At 39.2% G+C, this 27,234-nt stretch overlaps 1 protein-coding gene across 1 annotated transcript in view; it reads left to right on the forward strand.

Annotated features, from left to right (window-relative positions):
- Window positions 1–27,234, forward strand: part of si:dkeyp-14d3.1 (transmembrane protein 132C) — a 186,733-nt gene that overhangs the window by 83,508 nt on the left and 75,991 nt on the right. Inside the window, exon 3 of the mRNA XM_026188667.1 lies at window positions 6,131–6,277. Coding sequence (XP_026044452.1) covers window positions 6,131–6,277 — 147 coding nt within the window. The remainder of the gene's footprint in view (window positions 1–6,130; window positions 6,278–27,234) is intronic.

Genomic DNA, 27,234 nt, shown 5'->3' on the forward strand with positions numbered 1-27,234 from the left:
ACACTTTAAAGAAGTTGCATCTTACGTCACTTTACACTGCCAGCTAAACGCTCTTTTCCTGTTCTCTTTCTTCCCACTGTGGGCTGTTGTCTCTTTCCTCCCCCTGTAGTTGTGTAATATTTAATATTCAGAACATTCAGACACAGTTCAGTGCTGTGGCTGCACAGGAGACATATTTAGTGACTGAGGAGAGCCCAGATGCATTGATATAAAGTGTTCTCTCCTTCACTTTTGAGAGGAGTGTCAGCTTGTCAAGCTTTGAGAAGGATTACTTTCTGACTTGTACTTCATTCTTTACCGGAGTCCTGTCATAGAGCTGTGTGATTAAGTTTAGCTTGAAATTTGTAAGGCAAGCAAAAAAAACACATAAAAATAATGCAAGCATAAAGATGACTCATGCATTTGTACAGCAGCCTATATATATATTAGTGTTTATTTTCAACTATGTATATGTCACCGCTCTGTAGGGATGGGAATATTGCTGCATAGATTTTTAAACCCTTTTCATGCCAACTTATGTTGCAATTTCCTGACTGTTCCTCTAATATCCACTGCAGAGTCACGCTCTGGGCTTTTCTGAGATGACTTGACAAGTATTGAATGGATTAACATAGCATTTTAGTATTGATTTCCATGCATTTTTATTTTTATTTTATTTCCTGAATTACAATTAGCAGATTAGAACACCCACACCTAGTAAACAAACACCACATCTGACTTTGGCTGTAGCATAAGTTTGGCATGTTTATAATTGTCCTGCTATAATGAAACTATCCTGTACTGTTCTTTCTTTTAGTTTAAATTAGTAATGTTAGCATTATGTAAAAAAAAAAAAGTGCATTTTGATGAGGATTATTTACATGGAGAATGCCTGACTGAGGTTTCAGCATAAATCCAGAAGTCACTGAGATTGAATGTGAGCTATTTAACCTGCAGGTGACTCTTACACTGTCTGGTTCAAGCCCAAAGTGATCATTAAGTCAATAAAAGACACTTCAACTGCACTCCAACAACTGCTCTGTGAGCTCGGAGATGGTCTGTGGAGTAATGACTGGTTCCCCTCTGGGACTAAAAACATTGTGAGACCTCACTAGAAGCCACTGATAGACATCCTGATCACTCAAGTGTAAAGAAACCAGATACAAGACCCTGCTGCATCCACTGGGACCTGTGGAGGACTGTACACGAGCTTTTTGTGTTGTTTTGCCACTGCTTGAAAGTTTTACCACAGCATTGTCTTTCTCTCTGGTTTAAACAGTGAATCTAGTTTTAATAGAAAAAAAACCTAGTGTGTGATTAATCCTTTAAGAGCGGCATCAAGCTTTTATTTTGGGATGTTCTCTGTGATTGCATAACAACATGCAGTGGTAAATCTTTTTTTTTTTTTTTTTGATGTAGCTACTTTCCCTCTATCTGTGATTTCACACTGTTTTCAAGTATTTCAACAACCGGGATCTTTTTGCATTCCCTCAAAGGAAATACATAATAGCCTTGTAGCCAACATTGTGGACAAATATATTGTATCATGGCCACTTTTTGTTATGAGCTATTACTCACTCTTACTGCAGTGGTACACAAACATGAGTATGAATTTTATTATTCTACAAAAGCCTGATGATAATATAACAAGCAGCAGAGCTGGTACTGTAGGGCCAGTTCAGTTTGTATTTATCTCTTTTTTGCGCAGTTTGTAGCTTGAACACCTGCAAGTAAAAGAAATACTGTGAGAATTACATTCCTCACTGGATTTCTGAGAAGAGCAGCACTTTTCATGGGCACCTTGGTGATTTTTAGTGCTGAATCGATCTCTGCCAGTTTACAGATTTAACAAATACTGTTCAAATCAATTAGGGGCAAAAATATCCAGAAGGATTCTTAGGCTTTTCTTCCTTGTCAGTGTTGCCAGTTTCTCACAAAGGATGCCACACAACTGCTGTAAACAGGCTGATTATTAAAGTTTCACTAATTTTCCTTTAAGTGTAAGTGCATTAGAGTTAGGGCAGGGCGATATGGCAAAAAATATTTATCACGATATAGATTTGAAAATTTGCGATAACGATATAACTGACGATATAATTGACGCAAAACAAAATACAACTCTACAACTTTTTTAGTGGAAAAAAACCCCATCAATTTGTTTTTGTTTAAACAAGCAGCTGTTTATTTTAACGTGCATTACAGCCACACAAAATTCAACAGTGGTTATCCTGTTATATACATGGTTATCCATAATCATGTATATCCACAAAACTTAAGAGGTGCTTTGTAACAAAAGTGCAGTGTGCAAAATCAATAAGTCAAATAATAATATTGCACAAACTCTTGAGTAAAAACAAACAAAAAACAGATAAATTATGCTACTGCTCCTGGAAGTTTTTCTACATTTCAAGTTTTAAGATTCTTTGTCAGAAACACTAACATGTTCACAGATGCGGGCTTAAGGGAGGACCTTTGACAAGTTACAACATTTCCACCTGTGCTGAACAACCTTTCAGATGCAGAGCTAGTTGCTGGAATGCAGAGGTATTTCCTAGCTAATCTGCTGATGTGGGGTAAGTTAATTATAACGTCAGATTAAGAACTTATTGTATTAGTTTAAATGATGGTAATAATACTGTTTGTGTTATTAATCTCTGAATGTGGGTAGTTGCAGTACAACTACCCACATATATATATATATATATATATATATATGTATATATATATATGTGTATATATATATATGTGTATATATATATACACATATATATATATACACATATATATATATACACATATATATATATACACATATATATATATATATACACATATATATATATATATATATATATATACACATATATATATATACACATATATATATATATATATATATATATATATATATATATATATATACACATATATATATATACACATATATATATATATATATATATATATATATATATATATATATATATATATATATATATATATATATATATATATATATATATATATATATATGTGGGTAGTTGCAGTACAACTACCCACATTCAGAGATTAATAACACAAACAGTATTATTACCATCATTTAAACTAATACAATAAGTTCTTAATCTGACGTTATAATTAACTTACCTATAGCAAAAAAAAACAAAAAAACGTACCTATTGCAATGTGCAGGCGATGTCCGAAGCATGAAAGTCTGGTCCAGTTGTTGAGTGCGACGGCTTTCACAATGTTGGCCCCGTTGTCAGTCGTCACACACACTTGTTTTTCCTCCTGAAGATTCCACGAGCTGAGGAACTCTTTTAAGACTCTGGCTATATTTTCCCCAGTATGGTCCTCGGGGAAAAAAACATGTTTCGAGGCACTTGTTTTGTAGCTTCCAGTCTTTGTCCACATAATGTATTGTGAGGCTCATGTAGGGGTCTGATGTTCGGCTTGACCACATGTCCGTGGTGGACGCAAAAAACTCCACCGAAGATAACGCATTTGACACCTCAGTACGGATCTCTTCATATAAAGCAGGCAAGGCGACTTTAGAGAAGTATTTCTTTGTGGGTAGCTTGTAGCGTGGATCGAACGTTTTAAGCATCTTTTTGAAACCTTCTCTTTCCACACTCTGAATAGGCATCATATCCCTGGCTAAACAATGTGTCACTGCATTAGTTAGCTCCCCCCAGCGTTTGTTACTTTTGTCATAAGGCATGGAGCTATTTAAAGCTACGTTGATTGTTTGTTGAGTCATCTTCTTTGGTCTTACCACCTCGCTAGTTGAAGCGGACAACTCTTCACGTGCTTTAATGGCTTTTTTGTACTCAGAGGAGTGCTTCTGCTTCAAATGATAAAATAGGTTTGTAGTGTTTCCTCCCTTCGCCGCGATGGCCCGCTTGCATGTTCTACAAAAAATTTTGCTTTGGTGGGTATCCGATGGACGAAAACCAAACCACTTCCACACCACCGAAGTTGCACCGTTTTTACTGACCAATTCTGGCTCACCCGCTTCATTCAAAGACGCGCCTTCGTCCGTGTCATCCTCCATTGCCGCCATACTTTTTCTGCCATGTGCGTATGAAAACAAAGGCACTGCGCATGCGCATTTTGCCCACATTCTATCGCGATATTTCATTTTCCTATCGTTGCCAAACTTTATACCGGTATTATCGTGAACGGTATAATATGGCCCAGCCCTAATTAGAGTAGCCTTATGCTACTATTTAGACTATTTGTATTTCTGTAGTGTTAATTCACTAATCTTCAGTTGTGTTTCCTTTGCTTGATAAAGGCTGCAGAGCATCAGCTGAATAATGGCGTGACACCAACACATGCATTTTTTCAACATGTTGCATTCTATTAAGATGACCCACAGGAGACTGCTCTTCATGTATGGATGCTCACTAAAATGCTACACAACAATCACTAAAACAATGGAGAAGTTGAAATCACAAAACAATAAGAGAAAATAATTAAAAAATATAGAACATGATTAAAACATAATTCTAAATATCTAAAGCTAACATCTTATACTGTTCACAGAATGACACTCGTGAAAAGGCTAAAGAGCAAAGGTGAGCTTTGAAAGCTATTAGAGAAGCAAACAACCTGACCTGAAGTGTTTTAGTGTTTCAGAGCTGCAGCTGCGAGGCTGTAGAAACCAGTCTGGGACTATTAACAGCTGCTGATCAGCTGGTCTAAGCATTCAACAAGGGGTATAAAACTGTAATATCTCTGCAAATACTCAAGGAAAAGCCCATGCAAGCATTTATATGTGAACTAAAGGTATTTAAAGTGAATCCTTTACCTCACAGGTAGCCAAAATAGGCAAAATATATGTTTACCAGATACTTAGGCGTTCACTCTGTTGCAGCTGACTGTGCGAAGACTGCCTGTTATTCACAGACCTGCAATTTGTCAGCGGATCTCACGATTCACTGTACTCTGAGCATGGTCTGAAAGATGGCAACCTATCACTGCATCGTCCAAAAATTGGATACTCTGATCGAGACTAAACATGCGGCTTTGTAGAAAACTCTATAAATGTTCTATATGATCTCATCTATATGTGCACATCTCAAAAGGGAAGCAGCTGGCAGAAAGACATCAAATTATCTCGGAAACACAGCAACACAAAGAAATATTATTTCACACGCGCGCGCACAAACACACGGAGTATGCGCACTCTCACAGAGCTGCCTTAAGTGTGTTTATCTTTGTTCCTATAGAGAGATGAAGAATACCATCTGTCATATTACCCATTTCACTTCTCACATATAACCGCCCTCACAACATGAGACGATATTACATCAAAGAAAGAGGCTTGACTGGGGAGGGCCGCTATATTCATTGGCATGGAGACATGCAATTGCATTTTAAAGTGCAGTAACAAATTCAGGATGAAAGCCTTATCTTTGGTCTCATCTGCCAACCTGGTATGGATTGGATGGGGAAAGTGATTGGGCCTTCTGTTATAATTTAGTCTTCTCTTCAATCTTGGAACTTTGCTGCCACTCTCCGATAAAATCGTACGGGGCTGGGACCATGTTATTGATTGAAACATTAGCCTAAACATATTTTATGTCAGCACTTTTACCTTTAAATCAGTCTCTGTTCAGAGGATGTGCTTTATAATCTGGGTTATGTTCATCAAAGATTTTGATTTATTTTATGTTCTTTTATTTCCTTGGGACTTTTTTTTTTGTTCTTTGTAGCCTGCTAAGCCAAGGACATTGATGCTGTTATTTTGCCACAGTCAAAGAAACCTTTTTATAAATTTTCTTTCAGACTGCAAGGGAGTGAATCTATTACTGATGGAGGCGAGGAACGGAGAGGAATAGCATAATGATACGGTCACATCCCACTTGATGTCATGGCAAACAGCACATTTACCACACATGGCACATCCCGGCGAGGCTTTGCTTTGTTCGTTTTGATACATTTTCAATCAAATCCTGGTGAGAGTGTAGAGAAACGCGCACATAAAGGATGCGCAAATATGAAATGACACGCATTTTTACAACCAGCTGAAGGCACGCTAGTGATGAACAGAACAGAATGACCAAAAAAAGGATCCATCCTGTAACTCGTAGATGTACAACAACATATGCAATCATTGGGCACGTTTTCTTTGCTTTCTCCGCAGAGTGAAGTTAAAAGAAGGCGTGACGTTCCTCGGCGCTCGCCCCAGCAACCCCACCCAGTGGATAGTTAGTCAAGATGTGAGGAGCGAAGGCCACCGAGTGGTGACTCTCCACTGCCGCAGGAAGGAGTCCAGCTATGATCAGCAAAGGTCAGCCCATAAAGTGCTTTTCTTTGAATGACTATATCGAGTTTGGGAGAATGGCCTCTTAGTGACTTGTAAACATCTTCATGACCTTCAATTATAAGACATTAAAGTAAGTTCCTCACTGATGACAGCTTTTTAGTATGTGTATTTATTTTTTTAATGTGTTCATAACTACTGAACTCAACAGCCTGACTTCACATTAGCCGCTAAAAAAGTAGTTGTCACTTTTCGGATGTGCACAATTTGAGTTAGTAGCATCAGTTAGATGGCTTCAGTAGGCTTATCTCCAGAGTGATTTTTACTGTTGAATTAAAAAGTTGCTGATCATTCACATTTGGAAGGAGACACACACACACACTCACAGGCACCGTGTGAATGGTTATTTAAGCGATGTTCTCTTTGCTCAAATGACACACTTGACTTGACATAAAGGCCACGTCTGTTGACACAACTGTGGAGAGAGAAAAGTTAATCGACTATTGCAGCATCCCCTCTTCCGTATCTCTCTCTTTCCCTCGTGCTGTCGTTTTTATTTGCGTACTTACTCTCTCCACTAGCAGGCCTCAAAGTTGTTTTGGTCATTTCCCATCTGCATTCACATCCTTAAACTAATCTGGCAGATAGGAACGTGATTGCCAGAGCAAGAGGAGGAGGGGGGGGGGGGTAGAAAAAAGGTTGCCGCGTTAATTAAGTGCTGATTGAAGGCCTTTGTGCGTTTTAATAGTTTTTCCTTCTCGGATAAGGAAATAGTTTTAATAAATCTAACTTTCTAGTGACAGGTGTAATTTTATGGATTAGAGGCAGATGTGAAGCTGGGGAAGGCTTACTTATTCGCTCTTAAGCTTTCGTTCCACTTAGCAAATTCTAAACCACTCCCTTAAGAAAACAAGACTCCTGACATTGCAACTGCAACTTTATAATCAAAGTTGTGCAGGGGTTATTTAAGTGTAGAGCAGCCTGTGAAACATGTGTAATTTAAAGCTGCTGGTCCAGTGATTTATTTAGACATGTTACTATTAGTGGATCATCACAAGGAGTGATTGTAGGCTAACTGCAGTGTTACAGCACATAAAACAAAGACAGCTGCGCGTGCCGTTGAATAGTTGCGCGTCTAAAATTAATAGATTTTAATAGATGTGTCATTGTGAATCTGCACAGCTACATATAAGCCAGGAGCTGAGTCATGCTGTGTCTGTTGCAGATGCTTATGCTCAGATTTCAGTGGCCTTTTTATGTGAGGATTTAATATTCTTGCTTCTCAGAACAGGCAGTACATTTTTGGACTTTATTAACAGCCAGTTTCATACATGAACTGCCCCAAGAACTCAAAGTCGCCTCCGCACTGAAAAAACTTTTCAGACGCTCCATTCAGTCGCATAATAAGGTTTGACAGCTCAGTCTTATCATTATGTTTGCGTCTGTCTGTTCCATCCTATTTTTACTCACATAGAAATAATGGTGAGAATATCTTAGGCTAACATGTTTGTTATCATGACCGAATAAGATATTAACTGCACTCTGAGGCCGCTGAAAGCTGAAATTGATTTCTGTTTGGGAAGTTTTTTGTTGCTTTAAAGCAGGGTTCCCCAATCCCAGTCCACGAGGCCCGGTGTCCCTGCAGGTTTTAGATCTCACCCTGGGTCAACACACCTGAATCACATGATTAGTTCATTGCCAGGCCTCTGGAGAACTTCAAGACAGTTGTTTATCTATTTAAATCAGCTGTGATGGATCAAGGACACATCTAAAACCTGCAGGGACACTGGCCCTCGTGGACTGGGATTGGGGACCCCTGCTTTAAAGCTTGTGAGATTTTAAAGGTGTTGGACTAGAGTTGATCTTACATCATATTTTGTTACAAACCTGAATACTAAAATGCATTTTAGATCTCTGTAGTACAGTTGTGATCAGGCTCATCACAGGCATGAGTGCTTTGCTAATTTGGGGCTTTTAATGATTTTTTTGAACTGAATGGAGCGACTTCACCAGTGGTCAGTATAAGAAAAGCAAAGATTATTCTGAACTTTGAGTCATACAAAGCTACTTTAGAAGTGTCCAAGAATAAGGAAGCTTTTAAAGGTAGCATGGGTACCAGATGAAACTCGGAGGTCATGTTTCATTTGTTCTGGCAGAATTCATCTGGACTCCTTCCGGTTTACACAAATGTTCTCACAGCTCTGCCTACAGTGCACAATGCCACACGTTTTTAAGATGACTTTTTATAGGTCTAATTATTGTAGGTCCAATAAGTATTTTGGTCTAAGGCTGTTACGGCGTGTGAGATGAGCCGTGTGGAAGAAATAAAGGAGGATCCAAATGCAGGCACTTGCAAAGGTGTGAGGGTGGTTTATTAAACACAAAATAAAAATGGGCAAACGGCAAAGGAACAGAAGGCTATCTAAACTGAGAACAACTAAACTAGTGAACACAAACCCGGACATGAACATGAAGGAGGATGAGCAGCCGAGAATGACGACGGACAGCAGGGAAAACACACGAGTGAGACATGGTGGATATACAGACGGACCAGCAACTACAATGACAGAAGACACAACTTAAATACACACAAAGAAACACAGGGAGATTACACACAGGTGGTGGACACAGCTGGGAGTAATTAATGAGACGAGACAAGGGAGGTAAACTGAACACACTCACATGAGACGCAGACCTTCACAAAAAAACAGGAAACAAGAAAACACTGCACGAAGACGCAGACACGACACTGAGACAGACTAGACACTGAACTAAACCTGCAATAAACATGAGAACACAAAACCTACGAACTAATCCCTAAACAAGAATAACTAAAACATAGATTCATAATCACCATCATCATCATCATCATCATCATCATAATAAGAAGAAAAGAATCCAAAATGCAAAAACACACCAAAACATAACAACTCATAATACTGGGTCAAACTGACCCAGAACTGTGACAAAGGCTGTGGATGACACCCTTTAGAAGTCAAAACTGACCTGAGAGCTGGCACACTAATCTGCATTTGTCCGGTTATATGAGGCTAGCTTAAAGGTGTTTTTCTTCAAGGTCACTTCTCAACTTGAATTTCAGTTTTAAGTTTTTCAAAGTTTATCCAACTGCATGCTTCGCCTTAGAAACTCATATATTCATGCACCATATACACTTTGCTTTACTTATAGGTCTAAGCAGAGCTACAGCAACAGCCTAAGTAGGACTGAGCAGCAACACTTGGCAGCTGGCTCCTCCTTGCCTCTGGAGCTATTTTCCTCCTTTAAGCAGGTTTTATTCTCTCCACGCTATTCCGCGACCTCACCGTCTCTCTCACCCACACATACACATTCTCCATTACAGTAGTAAAATCATGTTTTATTGATTTACTAAGTGAAGAAGCCAGAGACAAGAGTGAGCATATCTAGTCTAATCCCAGCTGTTTGGGCCATGTACATTGGGCTGCTCCTTAATCTCCACAGCTGTCAAAGTCACTTCACAGAGAAGACCAAAGAGGCCCCATGATGGCTATACAATGCACAATGCTCCAATTTTTCTTTCGTCTGGTCCTCCCCGCTCAGAGTGTTTTCAATGAAGCTCTTTTAAAAGGGGATTAAACATTGCTATCTCATCTGTTGAGCTGTCATTCAGTCTGCTTTGGTCTCTCCTCTGCTGCTTCCATGCAGAGGGGAGGATGAGGGATGTGAATGGTATAGGTCAAACAAGTGAGGATCCCATTTGCATTTTAAAGTTGTTTTTGAACAACAGGATGTATACACGATTATCTAAATATGAGTTAAGCACTCACTTGAGGATTTAGTTATTTACTTCTTCACTGCGACTCTGGAAAGCCATTCTTCTGTAAGAATAGAGTCTGTTTTCAATTGAAAATTTTCCTCATCTTTTAAAAGAAAATGTCCATAACCCTGCATAGGTTACAGTTAACGATGGAGCAAATTAGACCCACACTAATCAAAAATATGTTCCATTTACTCCTAAAGTGTTTAGACCAGTCTTACATCTCAAAAGTGTGGATTTCCTTGTACCCACAAGTTCACTGTACATATACAATTACAATAAAGGGTCATTCTATTCTCTTTTATTCTATTCTATTCCTGTTTGCTACTATGTTATACTGCTGCACACTCAAAAGTCAGCAGAACATTGTCCTGTGCAATTTCCTGGACATTTTGAGTCATTCCTCTTTCCTGTACTGTGTGTCTGATTACACGTTGTTTTTACCATTAGGATGCAGCCCTGAAGTCACATTCCTCATGACGGCGTGTGGAAAACAGAATCATTTCTGAATAGAAGATAAATCTGAAAAGAATCTAATGGTTGACCAATTACTATGTTTGTGCATTCTCAAACATTTATGACAAGCATTCAAATTTTCAATTGAATTTAAAGGATTTTTTTTTTAATTTAGAAGAGTGTGCTCACCTGGCTCTGCAGCTCTTATTTAAATCAGTGCATTATGCTAACAAATACACAAGTTGTTAGTAAAATGCTCTCATGATTTTACCAATGTCGGGTTGTTGACTTCACAAACAGGCTGCAAAGGGACAAGGCAGGAACACAGACTTTTAATCATCGTTTTACATGCCATTTGTACAAATGAATAATTTGCACTGTCACTCTACCTTGGACTGCTTCCTAGACTTAAGTGTCTTTGAATAACGTCTGTGGAGCTGCTAATTGAAGCCTGTATGTATGTTTGCCGTGACGGTTGTCCAGATCCGATGTGTGCATGAAAGCACGACATTACAGACGGTGTGTCAGGTGTACACTATGTGCCGGTTCAGCCACTCGCTTTAAGCGGCTCGCCCTGGCCAGCTGAGTCCCTACTTTGTACACGTTCACACCTGATGCTCTGACCACACCTGACTCCCTGTGACTACACATGTAGGAAATACATGAAAAAAAACTGCTTTCGCTCAACCCTCATTTTTTTGTATCATCATCTAATTGTTGTAAATCAAAAAATAGATAATATGATTTTTGAACTTCTTTTCCTAAGCTCAGACATGGGTCTACTGGTTTACACACTAATAAGACCAATAAATTATCCCTAGTTTGATCCCGGGAGGAGGCGTAAATCCCTTCGGGGGTTGTGTCAAGAAGGGCATCTGGTGCAAAAATCTGCCAAATCAAATCTGCAGGGTTACCTGCTGTGGTGAACCCTTGTGAATAAGGGAGCAGCTGAAAGTAGCTATTCTTCTTAGAAGTTGTTGAATTTGATCAAGATGAACAGCTGAATCTGTTCCTCAGCTCTGCAGACTGAATTTTCCTATGGAAATGCAAACCTGTGCACTTTTCCCTGACCGACAGCATCTCTACCAATAACAGCAATAGCGAGGTGACAGCTTTTCATCAAGGGTTGCTACAGTGAGAAGATGCGGTGTGCTTTTAACTGGAAACAACAGAGCTGAATTCTCCCTAAAGCCACCAAAGGAAAAGCTGACGGCAGGTCTTTCCGATTCAATGCAACGAAACAACAACAACACCACAGTGAGATAAGAGCTGTTCACATTGTTGTTATGAAAAAAGTCAAATCAGATCTGCCCCAGTTGTGCTGTGTCACATAACACATTACCTTATAGCTCAGTTCCTAAAGAGTTTGTAAGTTAGTGGTTTTCTATTTCTATGGTCGCTATTTTGAAGCCAACAATAAAGCAAAGGGGTAAAAAAAAAGAAAAAAGAATGAACTCACCTTGTCATAGTCAAGACTTAAGCTATCAAAACCAATGTATTTTGACCTGAAATGAGAAGCGTGCTTTTTCCCTCTGTTCAAAAACAAAGATGCAAATTTTTGGGGTAGAAAAATATGTCACTTTTCTCTCTGCATACCTTCGATGTGCCACGCAGCAGCACCAAGGAGAAGACGCTTGGCCCCTTTTCCATATTTCTCTGCTCTTTGTTATTTGTCATCCTGTGTTCTTAATGAATAATTGATATATTGTAAGAAGAATGATTTTTCTCTAGGCACTTCCTGTTGTGTTTATGGGCCTGTGTGATGGGAGATGACAGTCTTGGATCTTAAGTGAGCATTTATGGCCTCATTTATATGTAAATTATTATTTAACCTTATATCCACCGCCCTTTCTTTGACAGGTTGAGATTCTTAGCAATGGGGCTACAAAGACAAAAATGCCCGTGTGGAGTGCACATGTTATTGGGTGAAATGCACTAGATTGAAAGCTTTCCTTTGTCTTCATTAAAGGTGAGCTCATTCAAAACGAAAGCAGTCCTGCTTCTTCAGCATGTCACAAGGCATAAGTGGAGACCTCGGTAAAAGTGCCATGTCCAGCCCTTGGTTGTTCATTATGTCTGTCTGGGTGCAGATGTAGCTCTCTTGAGAGCCACCACTTCATTAATCGCCCACACCACACCCAGTTGAGGGTCGGCAGGCAGTTCACTCATTACAGCCATTTCACGAGGGAGCCAGTCCAAGTAGGAGCAGGGGGGGAGGGAAGATATAGTATATATCTAAAAATCTTGCTTAATTTAATAACGGTCTCATCGCAGCCTGTTTTATATTGTCTGAATCACATTTGCATAGAGTTCGGATTAATATAATTAAATTCGGCATTCATCCATTTTGCTATAAAGACACGTGACTTTTCCACTAAAGCAGCAGCTTGTAAATCTCATCAGTGTGAATACTTAGGATCCCAGATGGAAAGAAATCACACAGCTGTGTAATAACGGGTGAGATTTTGTAGCGACCCCACAATATATCTCCATTTCAAAGTTTAGAAAACCTTTAAAACAGGATTATTTATTGTTTGTGTCATTTATTGCAAACCTGAAATGAAACAAAGGCCTCAAGATAGCTGTTATAGTCTTCTAAGCCCCCTGGAAGAACATTAGGCATGTGTGGTCCTTGTCATTCTTGGGGCTTCAGAGAAATTCATAATTATATGTGAGTGTTTCTACAGACAGACAGACAGATAGATATAGATATAGTCTATCTATCTATCTATCTATCTATCTATCTATCTATCTATCTATCTATCTATCTATCTATCTATCTATCTATCTATCTATCTATCTGTCGATCTATCTATCTATCTATCTATCTATCTGTCGATCTATCTATCTATCTATCTATCTGTCGATCTGTCGATCTGTCTGTCTTTCTGACTTACATGTGAAAGAATTGTCTGAACAAATGAAGTTTTGTTAGGGTTCAGTAGTCCTGAGAATGAGCCACATGTTGTAGGCTTTATGCTGTATAATACTGCATAAATCGAGGCTGAAATGAAATTGCCTAATTACATTAGGGCCAAACAGGAACTTGACAGTCCTTATGCTAACACCCTTAATAATGACTCAGCCCCGTTCTCAGTGGCTTCCATCTACCGTAAATATACTCCGTCACTGAAGCCTCATTGATAGCATTTACCAAAATACACTAGTCCAAATTTTGGTTAATCTCTTAATTATATAATTGGCATGTGATCAGTACTCATCTGTGTCAGCCAAACTGTCATTTTTTTAACGAGTCCTTTTTTTAATTTTACTGTAAGGCTGGCGGAGAAACATTCAAAATGCTTTTAGCGGGAGACGTGGTTTCCTTTATCAGTACTGGAGCAGAGATTTGGCATATACTATGCCCCCTCCCTCCCCACACACACACACACACACACACACTCACACACACACACCAGGACAGCCAGATGATTACAATAGACAGCCTAGATTACATTTGACTGTTCGTGCTGGCCCCCTGCTCAACTGCCAGGGAAACAATATTGGGAAAATATGCCCCAATGTGCCTCATTGCACTTTCTCCTAGTTCACCAATAGCCAGTAATAAAACTCAGCGGAGAACATTATCAGTGCTGCATACATCTGCACCAAATGGCCATGAAACTTTTCAAGTAAGCTTTGTGAAAATATGGAACTTCTTCATACAGTACATTTCACTGGCTTTAAGTGGAATCCTGAAAAGCTTTTGAGAGGTGTGGGAATGCGGCTTGGTAGTTCAGATTCACTCATGTCATGCCACAGTGCATGCCACCTATCAAAAGTGTACATGCAGACAAGAGACAGATTGAGGTTTGTATTTGAGAATTATGAAGGTTTATCAGTGGATATCCCTCTCTTAGAGATTAATCCCCTGGAGGATTAGAACATGGTCTCTAGTATTTGGAGGGTTGCATCACTTTTTTTTCTTGCTGTGGTTATGTGGATTAAAGCTATTAATAATGCTTTCTTGATATAACAAGCAAAAGTACCTTTTTAATGGAGATAAACACATTTTTATTATTTTCACTTTTTAATTGTGTGTTTCCCTATTAAAATAAACAGCTGCACGTTGCCTGATTACTTTCAGATTTCCATTATTCCTTTATTTTGTTCAAAAGATTTGGCTAAGCCAGAAAATAGGGTTTTTTATTTTTTAAGGTTGAAAAAAAATCAGGCAGCGTGCGATTGCTTATAAAAATGCATCGTTGTTGTTGTCGTTGTTGTTGTCGTTAATAAAATGTATACAGCTCTATGATTCTTTTTATTTACCAGTGATTCACGCGGTTGGTCAACATGACAATCAAAAAGAATAGGGATTATTCTAATTGTGATAAATGAAAGTATGTGTGACAATGTTCATGCAAAGTTTCAGATTCACCCACCCGTTAATGAGATTAGATTAGATTAGATTAGATAGAACTTTATTAATCCCTCGGGTGGGTTCCTCTGGGAAATTCGATTTCCAAAAAAGCGCAGCACCGACAGAAGTTAGAGTTACAGAATATTATATATATATATATATATATATATATATATATATATATATATATATATATATATATATATATAAAATACACACACACACACACACACACACACACACACACACACACACACACACATATATATATATAAATACAGAGACAATATAAATAAATAGATAAATAGAATAAATAGGAATAAAAATAAAAATACAAGTGAATTGCACATTTCAAGTATTGAGTCTATTGCACTGTTGACTATTTACAAAAGTATTGCACAAAAGGTATTGCACAGTGAGGTGAAGAGGCACTACAGCTTAGTTGTTCCCCCCTCCTTTGTCCTCCTGTTTCCCCTCCCTCTCCCCTCCAGGGAGGAGTTAAACAGTCTGATGGCGTGTGGGACAAAGGAGTTTTTAAGTCTGTTAGTTCTTGTCTTTGGGAGAAGCAACCTGTCACTGAACAGACTCTTCTGGTTGTTTATGGCCGTGTGCAGAGGATGCCTGGCATTGTCCATAATGTCCATCAGTTTCTTTAATGTCCTTTTCTCTGCCACTGTCACCAGAGTGTCCAGCTTCATGCCGACCACAGAGCTAGCCCTCCTGATCAGTTTCTCCAGCCTGGATGAGTCCTTCTTTGCTGTGCTGCTCCCCCAGCACACCACAGCATAGAAGAGATAGTAGCTACAGACCTTATAGTAAGATTCACTCAAGATACAACACTATGCGGTATTCCACCTTAATTTGCGTACTTTATTCTAAAGACTATATGACAATAAATCACATTTTATTAATAAATCATTTTAAAGCCATAAATAAACAGAGATCTTCCTCACATATGAAGTTTATACCATAGATGGTAAAAAAAAAAACCAAAAAAAAAAAAACAGATAGCTTCTAGGCCGGAAAAATTAGGGCAATGGACAAGTGTTTAATATACTAAAGACCACTAGATGGCGATCTAAATCGCTCATTTTGGTCATGAATTAAAACGTTTGTATAAATCTTGATCATACCGTGTTTCCAAATAGAAGATTATCTGTGTGCATGAAACCAAATATTTAACAGGTTGTCAGTGTGTCATCAGCCACAGTCGCCCCTCCTCCCCACATCCATTGTTTTGCTCCCTTTTTGCAGCGACAGTAGAAATCCTCAACTCAAGGCTTTAAAATAGGGCAAATCGCCTGCTTTGCATTTAAACCTCCCCTATAATCTATTAAGACCTTTCATCTTTGTTTTCAGCGTGAAACAAAGGCCAGAAACGACCACACTTTTATTGTGTACGTGATGATGCTTTTCATTCATTTGCATATGACTTTAAAATGATTTAGTAATTAGATTTGACAAAATATCTTAAAGTCTAAAGTCCCCAAATTCCACTCAGATTCAGGAAAGATAATCTGTGGGAGGAAGGCCGAATGGCTAGTCTAGTGTAATCAGATTGTGGTCTGTAAAACATTGTCCCTGATCTAAGAGCAGTTGTAATGGCATCCCCCTCCTAGCTATTAATGCACTTCAAAGCTGAAGAGCATCACTTTGGAGAATAGAAAGTATATCATTATGCATGGCTCTGGTGTTTGAGCATTTAAATAGTACCCAATCTCAGAGCATTTCTTACTTTTTTAACCCAAAAGCAGCCTTTGCCTGTCGAGAAGACGGCTGGCTTATGCAGACGTAACCTTGTGGAGGGGAAAGTCAGCCATCATGGGAACTTGCAGCCTGATAAAGATGCTGGTGGTAGGCCTCTCACCTACAGGGGATCCAGCATTTGCATCGTATCCCAGAAAAGACCCTTTCGGGACAAGATGATGTAGCTGTTCATCAAAGTCTTAAATATTCAATAATATGAATGAATAATTTGCATCCAGCACAACTGGGTGCATGGGCTCCAGACCAGGTTGGATACTGTGGTGTGGGCGGCAGCATACATAGAAGAGATCATCTATCCAGTTGAATTCAACATTGAGTACAGCGGTGGAATCAGATGTTCTTCCTCCATAAACATATTTATGCTGATTACATTTTCTGGGCACGCCAGCACAGTTTTGGCAAAATTAAACCTGTGGTGAGACTGAAACTGTTGCTGGTGTTGCAGTGCTCACTTCAGTAGCACTCAGCCAGGGAGACAAAGTGAGCTAAGGTGTAAACATGTAATTGTCTACAAACTCACTAACAAACACACTGCTTGCTTCTCTTCTAATTACATCTCTGTAGTGTCTGCTGAAGAAGTACTAAGTTTGGACTGAATTGCAATGAGATTTAGCTCATTCAGCACTCCGGCTCTGATGAACAGCAGCTGAGTGCGGAGATTAAGTCCACTTGTCTTTAATATTTCCGTTCAGATTTAACTCGAAAACTCCCTCCCTACAAACGTGTCTAACTGAACGGGCAAAAGAAACCCTGGCCCACAGTTGGCTCTAATTAACCTCAGTTTATCTTGGCTTTCAAAATGATTGGCTTTATACTGAAACCCATTTCATTTAAAGAAATGCCTGGCCTGGCACCAGCACTGTCTCATTTATCTAACCTGCACAGGAAAAATATTTAAATGAGCCTATTAAAAGAGGCCCTGGGCTGTTGAGAAAGGTATAGAAATGGTATTTGAAAAAACAATGACCGAAGGACTTCAGACAGGGAAGAGAAATGGGCAGCGAAACAAACAGAAAAGGTACCAGTCACATCCTCTCATCTGCACTACAGCACTTGCAGTGCTAACACTGACAAGCAATCTTTTGCTGTCCTCTGTTATCATTCCCGGTTTAACAGGTTGAAAGCAGAGCTCTGTCTTAAGGATAACATGCAGGGAAAAGTAAAATGTCACTAAAGGCACTCTCTTCCTGCAGCCTTAGTGCTAGTTTAGCAGGACTGACCACCCCTGACATGTAATCAGGCAGTGTGTACAACTGACTGCTAGTGCTGAACAACAGATACATTTGGAATTGAAGCTGTAATTTATTTAACTCGGCACAGTTATTTCTTTTAAAATAGCTGATCTGGAATTTGTATCTCAGTATTTTGACGAGATCTCGCGTGGTAAAGATTTGTCATGACTGCACGTGACATTAATCTTAGAAAATGACAACACAAATAAAATTTGCCACAAAAACAATCAAAATGTGACTTTTTTTTAACCAAACTGTTCATTCTTAATCAGTGAGCAAGTCAAAGCAGGACCAGCGGACACGTTCATGTGCATGTCACCTCTTCCCACATAAACACTCAGCACAGGTTTAGTAGTGCACATTTTCCCACTTTCTCACAAAGGCAGACTCACGAGTGTTGTTGGAGTGATTCGAGTTGTAACCTCGGGTGATGGTGAAGCATCTAAAGCGGTCCTTGACTTGTGTGAAGAGACACTGAAAAGACACCCACAAAAGCTCCTCGGCAAAGCGATGATTTCACTATATAACTTCACTACATCGACGGCCACTTGTGCTCATAACAAATGCATAATTCACAATTATTAGAACACCTTGACGGGTGTCTGCACGCCTTTCATTGATGCGCCTGTTAGCGGTGGCAAAAAACCCACACAATCTCAGTCTGGTGCCGATGCAGTCAGATGTTTCCTGTGCGATCTAACTCAACTCTTCACAGCCACTGGATCAGTCCCCCATCTCTCACAGGCCATAAGTCAGCGAGGAGCACTGAATCACTATGTTGAATATGTAAATGGATGCCATTAAAGCTCTCTTTCTTTAATTAGTCTTTTGATTTCATGACTGAGTGCTTCCAATTATGGATCAATGTCTCATTTCTGCGCACGGACCCCTGAGTGTGCGGAGGCACTTTTTTCCGTTACAAAATGCTTTATAATTTCTCCTCTGCCAACACGGCCGTTCACATCACACTTCCCGATCAATGAAAAATCTTCCTGCTGTAAGCCCGCTGATATATGTGCACCAGTAATATATTTTTATAAACAGGATCAAATTTCAACATATTAATGTAATGGCCAAAATTTGTGCTGTGAGTGGGAAATGTAGGGGGAACGTCGGTGTACTTATTCTGGTAGAAATTTTGCACCGAGCACTTTAAGTGGTACATAAGAGGGGCCTGAATAGAGCGTAATATCGAATTTCACTCCTGACTGGGAGCCGCGAGTATGCTCAGGAAGAGGTGCTGACGTAGCGCTTTCAAACGGTATCGTGCTACTCGTGTTCTGCAAAAATAGCGTATAGGTGAATGGATTGGAGCAGATGTTAGCTACTCAGGGGTTTTATCAATCTAAAAAGATAGACATCTCACAGTATGTGTGCAATACTAATGCTTGTGTATGCTGGGAACATTATTTCTGATATAGGTTGGTTCTTGAGAGTCTTTCTGCTAAAGCCTAAAGCATACAAGATCATTTTTTCCTTTTCTTTTCTTTTTTTATATACAGAATGAAATATAGAAAGGCATCCTCTTCATTTAGTCTGCATTAGTTAGGTGGGAAGTAACAAAATTACCTTAAAATACTTACTTTTATTTATTTTTCTGACAACCTTTTACTTTTAACACAAATATCGGTATTTTCCACTCCTCACATTTTCAGTCTCGTTAGGGAAATTATTAAATCCCAGCAATGCACAGCTTGTGACATCAAAGTGAGATGAGCCTAAATGGAGAGAAGAACAACACACAACACAGGCTTTTTGCATACAAAGAGATGGAAAAGGCAAAAAACATAGAATTTATGTAGCATTATATGTACCTTCATAGTATTATACTTAAGTAGGAGGAGCAGGAGTTAAAGTGGGATGGAATCATCCACAACATTCTTTTTTTTTCTGGTGCAGATGTCCATAAGTTGTGGTTTCAGTTATTAGTTGGTGATGCTGCAAATTTTGGTACTGATCCAATATTAAGTATATATAGGGCTGGTATTGCCAATGCCAATATTAATACTTTTAACTTATAAAGGCAGCTTGTGTCATGATTCATCAAAAGAATCATCACCAATCTGCAATTTCTGAACACATTTAAATGACAACTAAATTACTCTTATTTTTACTTTCAACAATAATTAGTTAATCCAACAATGCACACCACCTAGTTTTTCATTTAAATAGAAATTGGGTTTTTTGGAGACTTGAAATGTAAATGTGTGTGTCTTTAAAGTTTTTTGGGTGACTTTCTGTTTGTTAACCCTTATCCACCTGCCTAGTCACACTTTAGTCATAAACTGTACTCCTTTTTCTTTTTAGGTGTGAAGGCAAAGTAAAAACAAAATACAGTTTGTATTTTCATGTACTAATATTTTGTTATTATCATATTAATATAGTGCAAGGTTCAGCTAGCTTTGCGACTTTTCAAACCCTCTACTGCAGACCTTCTCAAAGTGTGGGGCAGAGCCATTGCTGGGGGGGGCGGCATGAAAAGGGAAAAAACAAAACAATGCTTGGACACTGCTAGCCCACACAAACGCAAAGCAGGAGATGAAGCATCACTGAATATGTTTCCAAACCAACTTCATTCTAAGCCAAAGACTAGAAAATATGGTGAAGCATATCTTCCCTTTGGCTTCACCTGCACAAGTGCCGAGGTAGCTCTCCCCTGCAGAATTGGTTTTCCCTGCGCGCTGGGCTCTTCAAATCACGGACAAACAGTATCCCACCAGGGTTTTAATAGTTTTGCAATTTTCATTAGTTTTTTTTTTATTTAGTTTTGACTTCAGATTTTCAATTTTATATCAGTTTTAATTAGTTTTTACCAATTGTTTGCTAATTTAGTTTATTTTTTATTTTTTTGAAAATCCTTAGTTTTAGTTTAGTTTTGATTAGTTTCAGTTATAGTTTTAGTTGTGTTTGCAATAATTAAGTGTAACAAAATCCCACTTTCATCATATCAGTCATGCTCTTCTGCTTATCCTTGGGTATGTTGCTATTCCAGCTACCACACCCTGCACCCTGGACAGGTCGCCTGTCTGTCGCAGGGCTAACACGCAGAGACAGACAACTCACATTCCCACCTATGGGTTCTTTAAATAAATAAATAAAGGCAGATGAACAACCATTGATACCAGGCAACTATAAAATGTATATCTTGGCCCCAATGAGACTATTAACTCTTGCAACACCGGGTGTTCGTAATTTTGGTTCAAGTGAATTGATAAACTTTTTGAAGGCAATTGACTCACACGGTTATGTAGATATCCCCGTCCTGTTGTCTCGGGATGCATCACGCTGCCTTGCCTGGGGTTAGCTTCTGTTTTCTGGGGATGAGGGTTGAGTGTGCTCCCTTACCTTCTCAAGGTAAGCTAGGTTAGCCTTCTTGTGTGAGCTTTTCAAGAGCACTTTAAGGTTTGTGGGATTTTTTTTCCCCCTTTAGAAATGTCCCTCATAATTTGTCTCTTTCCACTACAAGACACTTGCTTTATCCAAAACACAGTCATATTCAAAGTAATCCCAAATTGGACTCTGGCGCTTTCTCTCGACTTTTCCTGACATGATTCTGCGCGTGGACGGAGCAGCAACACAGACGACTCGACTAACGTACTGCCACCTGCTGGCATAATGAGACACAGCAAGACAAAAATCTGGAAACTAAACTTCATTTTCTCCCTTGACTATTGTATGACACGCACACATCTACGAAAACTAAACACATTTTTGCTATAAATTCAGTTAATTTTAGTTAGTTTTGTGAAAACTCATTAGTTTTCCTTTTTTTGTTTTTATTTTTATTTCCGTTAACGAAAATGTTTTTTCACTTCTAGTTTTCGTTATTTCGTTAGTTTTCGTTAACGATAATAGCCTTGTATCCCACATTCTTGATTTTTAGTTCACAAACAATTGTTGTAATAAATAACTACTTCTGACATTTTGGAGATATTAGCTCTTTATACAGTAAAGTTACAGTGGGATACGAATAATATCAGGCTGATCCTGCCAGGATTTATTCCCTAGGTTCAAATAACGGACAAACAGCTGTTTATGTTTTTGAACCCATTTTGCACAGAGAGGCATTTTTTTGAAAAATGTATTGATAGCAATGTTGAATATTATTACACAGGGGAAAAAACAACTACATGTAAAATAATTACACCGTGATGCCTCTGCCTTTCTAAATAGAGGGACAGTAACTGCGTGTGTAAATGTAAGCGTGTAAAACCTGAAGATAGAGACAAAATTAAAGAGATTAAAGTTATTAATTAAAGATTAAAGTTAATCTGACTATCTGCCATTCTGCAATTCCTCTCCTGTAAACAATAACGTGGCGCACAGCTTGACGTAGAAAAAGGCACATACCTTTGACGTTGCATGATGAACTCTGTATTCCTCGTCCACACATAAACCCAAAAAAGGAGTTTTAAAAAATCTTTTCGGTGATTCCTAACGCCGTTTACGTGTGGACGAAACAGCTGCGTTTTCAAAATCACCCGTGTACGTGCGGACGCAGCGTAAAAGAGTTAGTAGTTTATTTTCTTACTACCTGCAGATTACTTGTATTTGCTTAATTGTTTACTAAATGTTTGAGGTGTGAAATAAACCGCAATGGAGCAAAATATGGGTGTGTGTGGTTGAAGGATGTGTTTGTGCGTGCGTGCGCGCGCGCGCGAGAGTGGGGCGAATATTTTTCTTGTAAAACAAAGGGGGGCCCAGCAAAAAAGTTCGGGAACCAATGCTCTACTGTATCACTTTTACTTCAGTACAGAAGTTGAATCAGTACTTTTGCTTTTGCCACCTCTGGTTATAACAATTAAACATAGGAATTTCATTTTTTATTGAAATCCTTGTTACATCCTTGAAAGTAGGCTCAAACTGACCTTTTTTGATCAGTGGGGGAACCTGTCCACACGCACAACACAGATTTATTGATGTACATAATCAATTATTGATTTGCAGTAAAAATCTGAGGGGAGCATTTGTTTGAAACTCGTGTTTGAGCACCAGTCCGAATGCCATATGTACACAGAAGCTAATGTATGCTAAAAGGAAATTGATTTTAGTTTAACAAGAACAATCTGTCCTTTGCAGGTAGAGTAACAATTTGTTTCCTTCCTGTGTTTCCTCGACATTCCCTTTATCCCTACTACCTCTGATTCTCTGATTCTGAAGCCCAGCTAATATCCACTGCTTTTATACTAAGGCTCACTTGATCTCTCTTGAGACTCTCTTCCTATCCCCAAAATAAATTTTCCTCTACATTTCACATTTAAGTCACAGAAAACATTAAAATTAAGTCCCATACCCCGATCCCTGCTGGCAAAAAACTTTCACCTGTTAGCACATGGACATGCGACCTGAGCCTAATCTCATATTAACGAATAATTAGACTGATGATTTATATAGTTTTTCATTTGTATATGTGACTGTGCTTCAAAAATAAGGTTTTCCTATTCTAGTAGTAGGATGTGAAACAGTGCAGTCAGTAAGTGGGTGTCAAAATTATACGAGCCTCTGAATTAAAATTGAGCTCTCGTGGACTTTTGAGACGGGAGGCTATGCACAGAACTTGACTCTTCATCACTAACTTTGACCTCCCAGATCCATTAGACACTACATTAAGACTTGAAGGCAATCACGCTCACGCAGCCTCCGCATCACTTCCTCAGCGACACTGTAATCATCGCAAACAAAGGGGTTCAGTTTACACATTTATGTTTGTCTTTCTGCATCTTATACATTTAAGCAAGCATGTCCTTGTGCACACAAATATTTGCTGTTCACAGATTAGTTAATGCGACTAGGCCTGCGTGTTTTCGATGTTGTTTGTCCACATGCATAATTCTTTGCATAGATTTTAAAGGTTGAAATCCCTTCCATTTGGATCTATTTTTTTCATAAGATACTGGCACTTATCTCACTCTGCTGTTACAGCAAATTCAACATCTGGCCCTGCTGTCCTTATCTACAGCTGACCTGTTTGCAAAACACATGCTGCGATATGATATTGAGCCGATTCTTTCAGGGGCTCTTTTCTGACACACTTTTTCATGTTTCACAGAGTGGGAGCTTAACCTTGCGCAGACAAGCCTCGGGGCTGCAGGGCTAGGGGGTGAGCCTGTTTGTGTGTCTGCCTGTGTGTGTGTGTGTGCGTGTGTGTGTGTGTGTGTGTGTGTCTGTGTGTGTGAGTGGAGGGGGGTTGATGCCTAGGTTGCAATAGGGTATCATTGATCTGATAGTCTGGGCCTCTCTGGTCAATGACTCTTGTGTGCTCTCCAGGTTCTGTTGCCATGCCAACAGTGGCAGAGCTAAAAGGTTTGGTGGGTTTTTAAGGACTTTCCCGAGAAGGACAGGCACTATCAGTGTCGGAGCACCTGCAGGTGCTGGTGCAGGCCTGCACGGTCACAGATCAACCAGGGGAGGCCTGTAAGGAGGGAGAGGTTTCAGTTTATCTGCACAAACACTTGTATCATCACCCCAGGGCACAGTGTCTGCTGCCCCCTAGTGTGTTAATGTGTGTGTGTGTATGTATGCGTGTGCTTGTGTGTTTCTAAGCGCTGTCAGGAGTTTTGGTGGTCGTTCCCAGTGGCTAATCTCTGTTGAGACGAGTGTTTAGATGTGGGGAAAATTGAGTTTGACTATCAGGACAAGTAGCAATTTATTATATTGCAATTTAACATTTAGATAGCTTTCCCACGAATTAGACAGATATAGAGTGTAACTGACTGAGAACTGATGCCTGATGCAATAAGGTCTGAGGTCACCGGTGGTGATGACTGCCATCATTAGGGATCCATTACACTACGGAGCCTACTTCAGCTGATGGACTCTAATGATGCTGCAGTGCAGAAAAGCATTTGGTTTTGATTAGACATCGGTGGAATGGTGCATTTCATTAACTCCAGGATGAGCTTTTGTTGTCTGGGAGTTGTTATGCCACTGTTTGAGCTCAGGCTAATGCGTCGACTGTGCTCATGGAGCAATTTTAGAAACAAATGTAATGAAAGAGTATTTCCCTCCTAACAGTCTAAAGCCTTTTACATACACTGTCCTTCCCCTCTTTATGCCACCCAAAACAAACTGATTAGGCACCACCTGGCCCTAACTTTCTTGACACAATATATTATTGCGCTATTAAAATGCTTATGTGTAAAATGTGTCTCTGTACCTTTGGAATCTATTTTTTGTGTGTGTGTGTGTGTGTGTGTGTAAAATGTGTCTCTGTACCTTTGGAATCTAAAAGACAAATGTTCCCACATGATTTAAGCAACCAAAAAACCCTCGTGTGTCCAAATAAAGGCCACATATGGCAGTTAGGTACGGTGCAAGCCGAATCCCTAATTTTTACATCTTGTGTCTCACAGTTTGCATGACTTACAGACACAGCTTAGCAAGCAGAGAAAGAAAGCGTTGAGTGAGTGTGTGTGTGTGGGAGTTGAATTTTTTAGCAGCTGAATTCAGCAGAACACTGTTAAGATAATTAGAAATATGATCCACTTATTGGGTTTGATGCACACAAGCCAGAAGCCCTCAGTTTGCGTCTATGCTTCATTATAATTGTATAATTAATAGTACTCAGCCCTTTTGTCTGTGTCGATGTTAGAAAGGGCTAAATAATAAGCGATTAAATTAAAGGGAATCTGATGCTTAGTAAAAGTGGGCTTTAATTTAAGCACTGTAGGTTGTTTGAAATATAACAACCCGATCTTTTTGTATGAGAATACAATCAATGGAAAGTACATTTCCAGAAGTATTTCTTTTCTGTTGGCTAGAACAACATGAGTATACATGTAGTACTTTCGGTTAGCTTTTTAAGTCTTTACTGGATAGCTCAAGGAAGAGCGGGAAGTGGCATGCAAGCGTTGCAGACAGATGTGAACCAGCGACACTGGACTTCATGGTTAGTGGCCTCAATCCGAGGCCATCTGGACAACCCACTGAACACTAAGCAGTCGAGAACCAGTATTAAGAAAATTGAAAATGGAAATACTTGCAAAATGCAAAAAAATGAAACACTTAAGTGTGCTTACTTAACTTGTATGCATTTATATGTTTACAGAGAGTGGTGGGGGATTCATAAATTTGACCAACAACCTAAACCATGTCATTTGGATGAGCATGCACTCACAAGTCTGAAAGTAAAAATCTTGCATGTGTAGTTTGTTTTTTGCTGCTAACATGACCCACTGAATGCCTGAATCTCAGGTGCACTGTGGTGAAACAGTGGGCCAAAGATGCAGTATAAAAAAAATATATCTTTGATCCTTTTGCCTGTGTGTTCTTTGTAAAAGCAAACCGAGAATACAATTTTTAAAAAATGAAGGAAAAAGTGGTTGTATTGAGATTGGTCACTATGCATTGAAGTCATTGATTCCTTCTGCTGGGGAGATCATGTAGATTCTAACTTTTGCCTTTCTTAGCGCGCGGGCTTTCATTGAAGTAAGATTAATTAAAGACTGGTAATGCAGCAACACTTAAATAAGGACACAGCTAATGCAGCAAGGTTAACCTCGCCGTGATTATCCATGGTTGTCACGTAGATAATTCCAGGTCACTTCATTTAGTTAAGGACCTTCCTAAGCAAAAGGAGACTATTGAGCCTTTACCGCAGAGGAAACTAACAGCAGGAGTGTTCAAAAGTGTGTTTAATAAGACAGTAACTCTGGCTGTACATTGAAGAAAGAAGCCAGCATATTCACAGTGAGACTGCCAATTTTTACAGGATTTAATTCAAAAAGATGTGAAAAAGCTGAATGTGTGGGTGCATTTACCTCTTTTTTTAATGTTTTTTGTTTTAATTTCCAGGTTCATTTCCTAAAAATAATTATCAAACAGATAAGATGGTTGTTTTTTACCATAGAGGAAAAGCTTTCTGTAATTTATTTTAGCATCCATGTCTTCTTAGCAAAGGAAATTATTTTATGGCATGACTGTGTGGATTGTACTCAAGAGGAATTCGTGTGCCAAAATAGAGACGTGTTAAAGGATTTATGCTTCCTGCCGTCAATTTTTATAAGACTATTACCAGCATGTTTTATTTATTCCATATCCCCTAACAACCCTTAAAACAGAGACTTTCTTATAACAGCCCCAGCTCGGTATTTCCTCTATTTTTGTTCTGCCAGTATAGAGAGGTATAAATGAATGTCAGTTGACGCACCATAAATCAAAGCTATTGGTTTAGTATCTTGGAGGAAATTATAGCAACATGAGTGATGCTCCGACTCATGTGATTGTATCGCCAACCATTCATTGCAGTCTTGGTGTAGGAGGCAGTTCGACATGGTTGAGACGGAGGAATCTCGGCGGCACGCACATGCAAACACGCGCACGAGCGCATCCTTACGCAGGCGCAAGTGTCCCGCAGATATCCAAACATTCAGTG

This window comes from Astatotilapia calliptera, chromosome 12, assembly GCF_900246225.1.
Source record: "Astatotilapia calliptera chromosome 12, fAstCal1.2, whole genome shotgun sequence".
NCBI lineage: Eukaryota > Metazoa > Chordata > Actinopteri > Cichliformes > Cichlidae > Astatotilapia > Astatotilapia calliptera.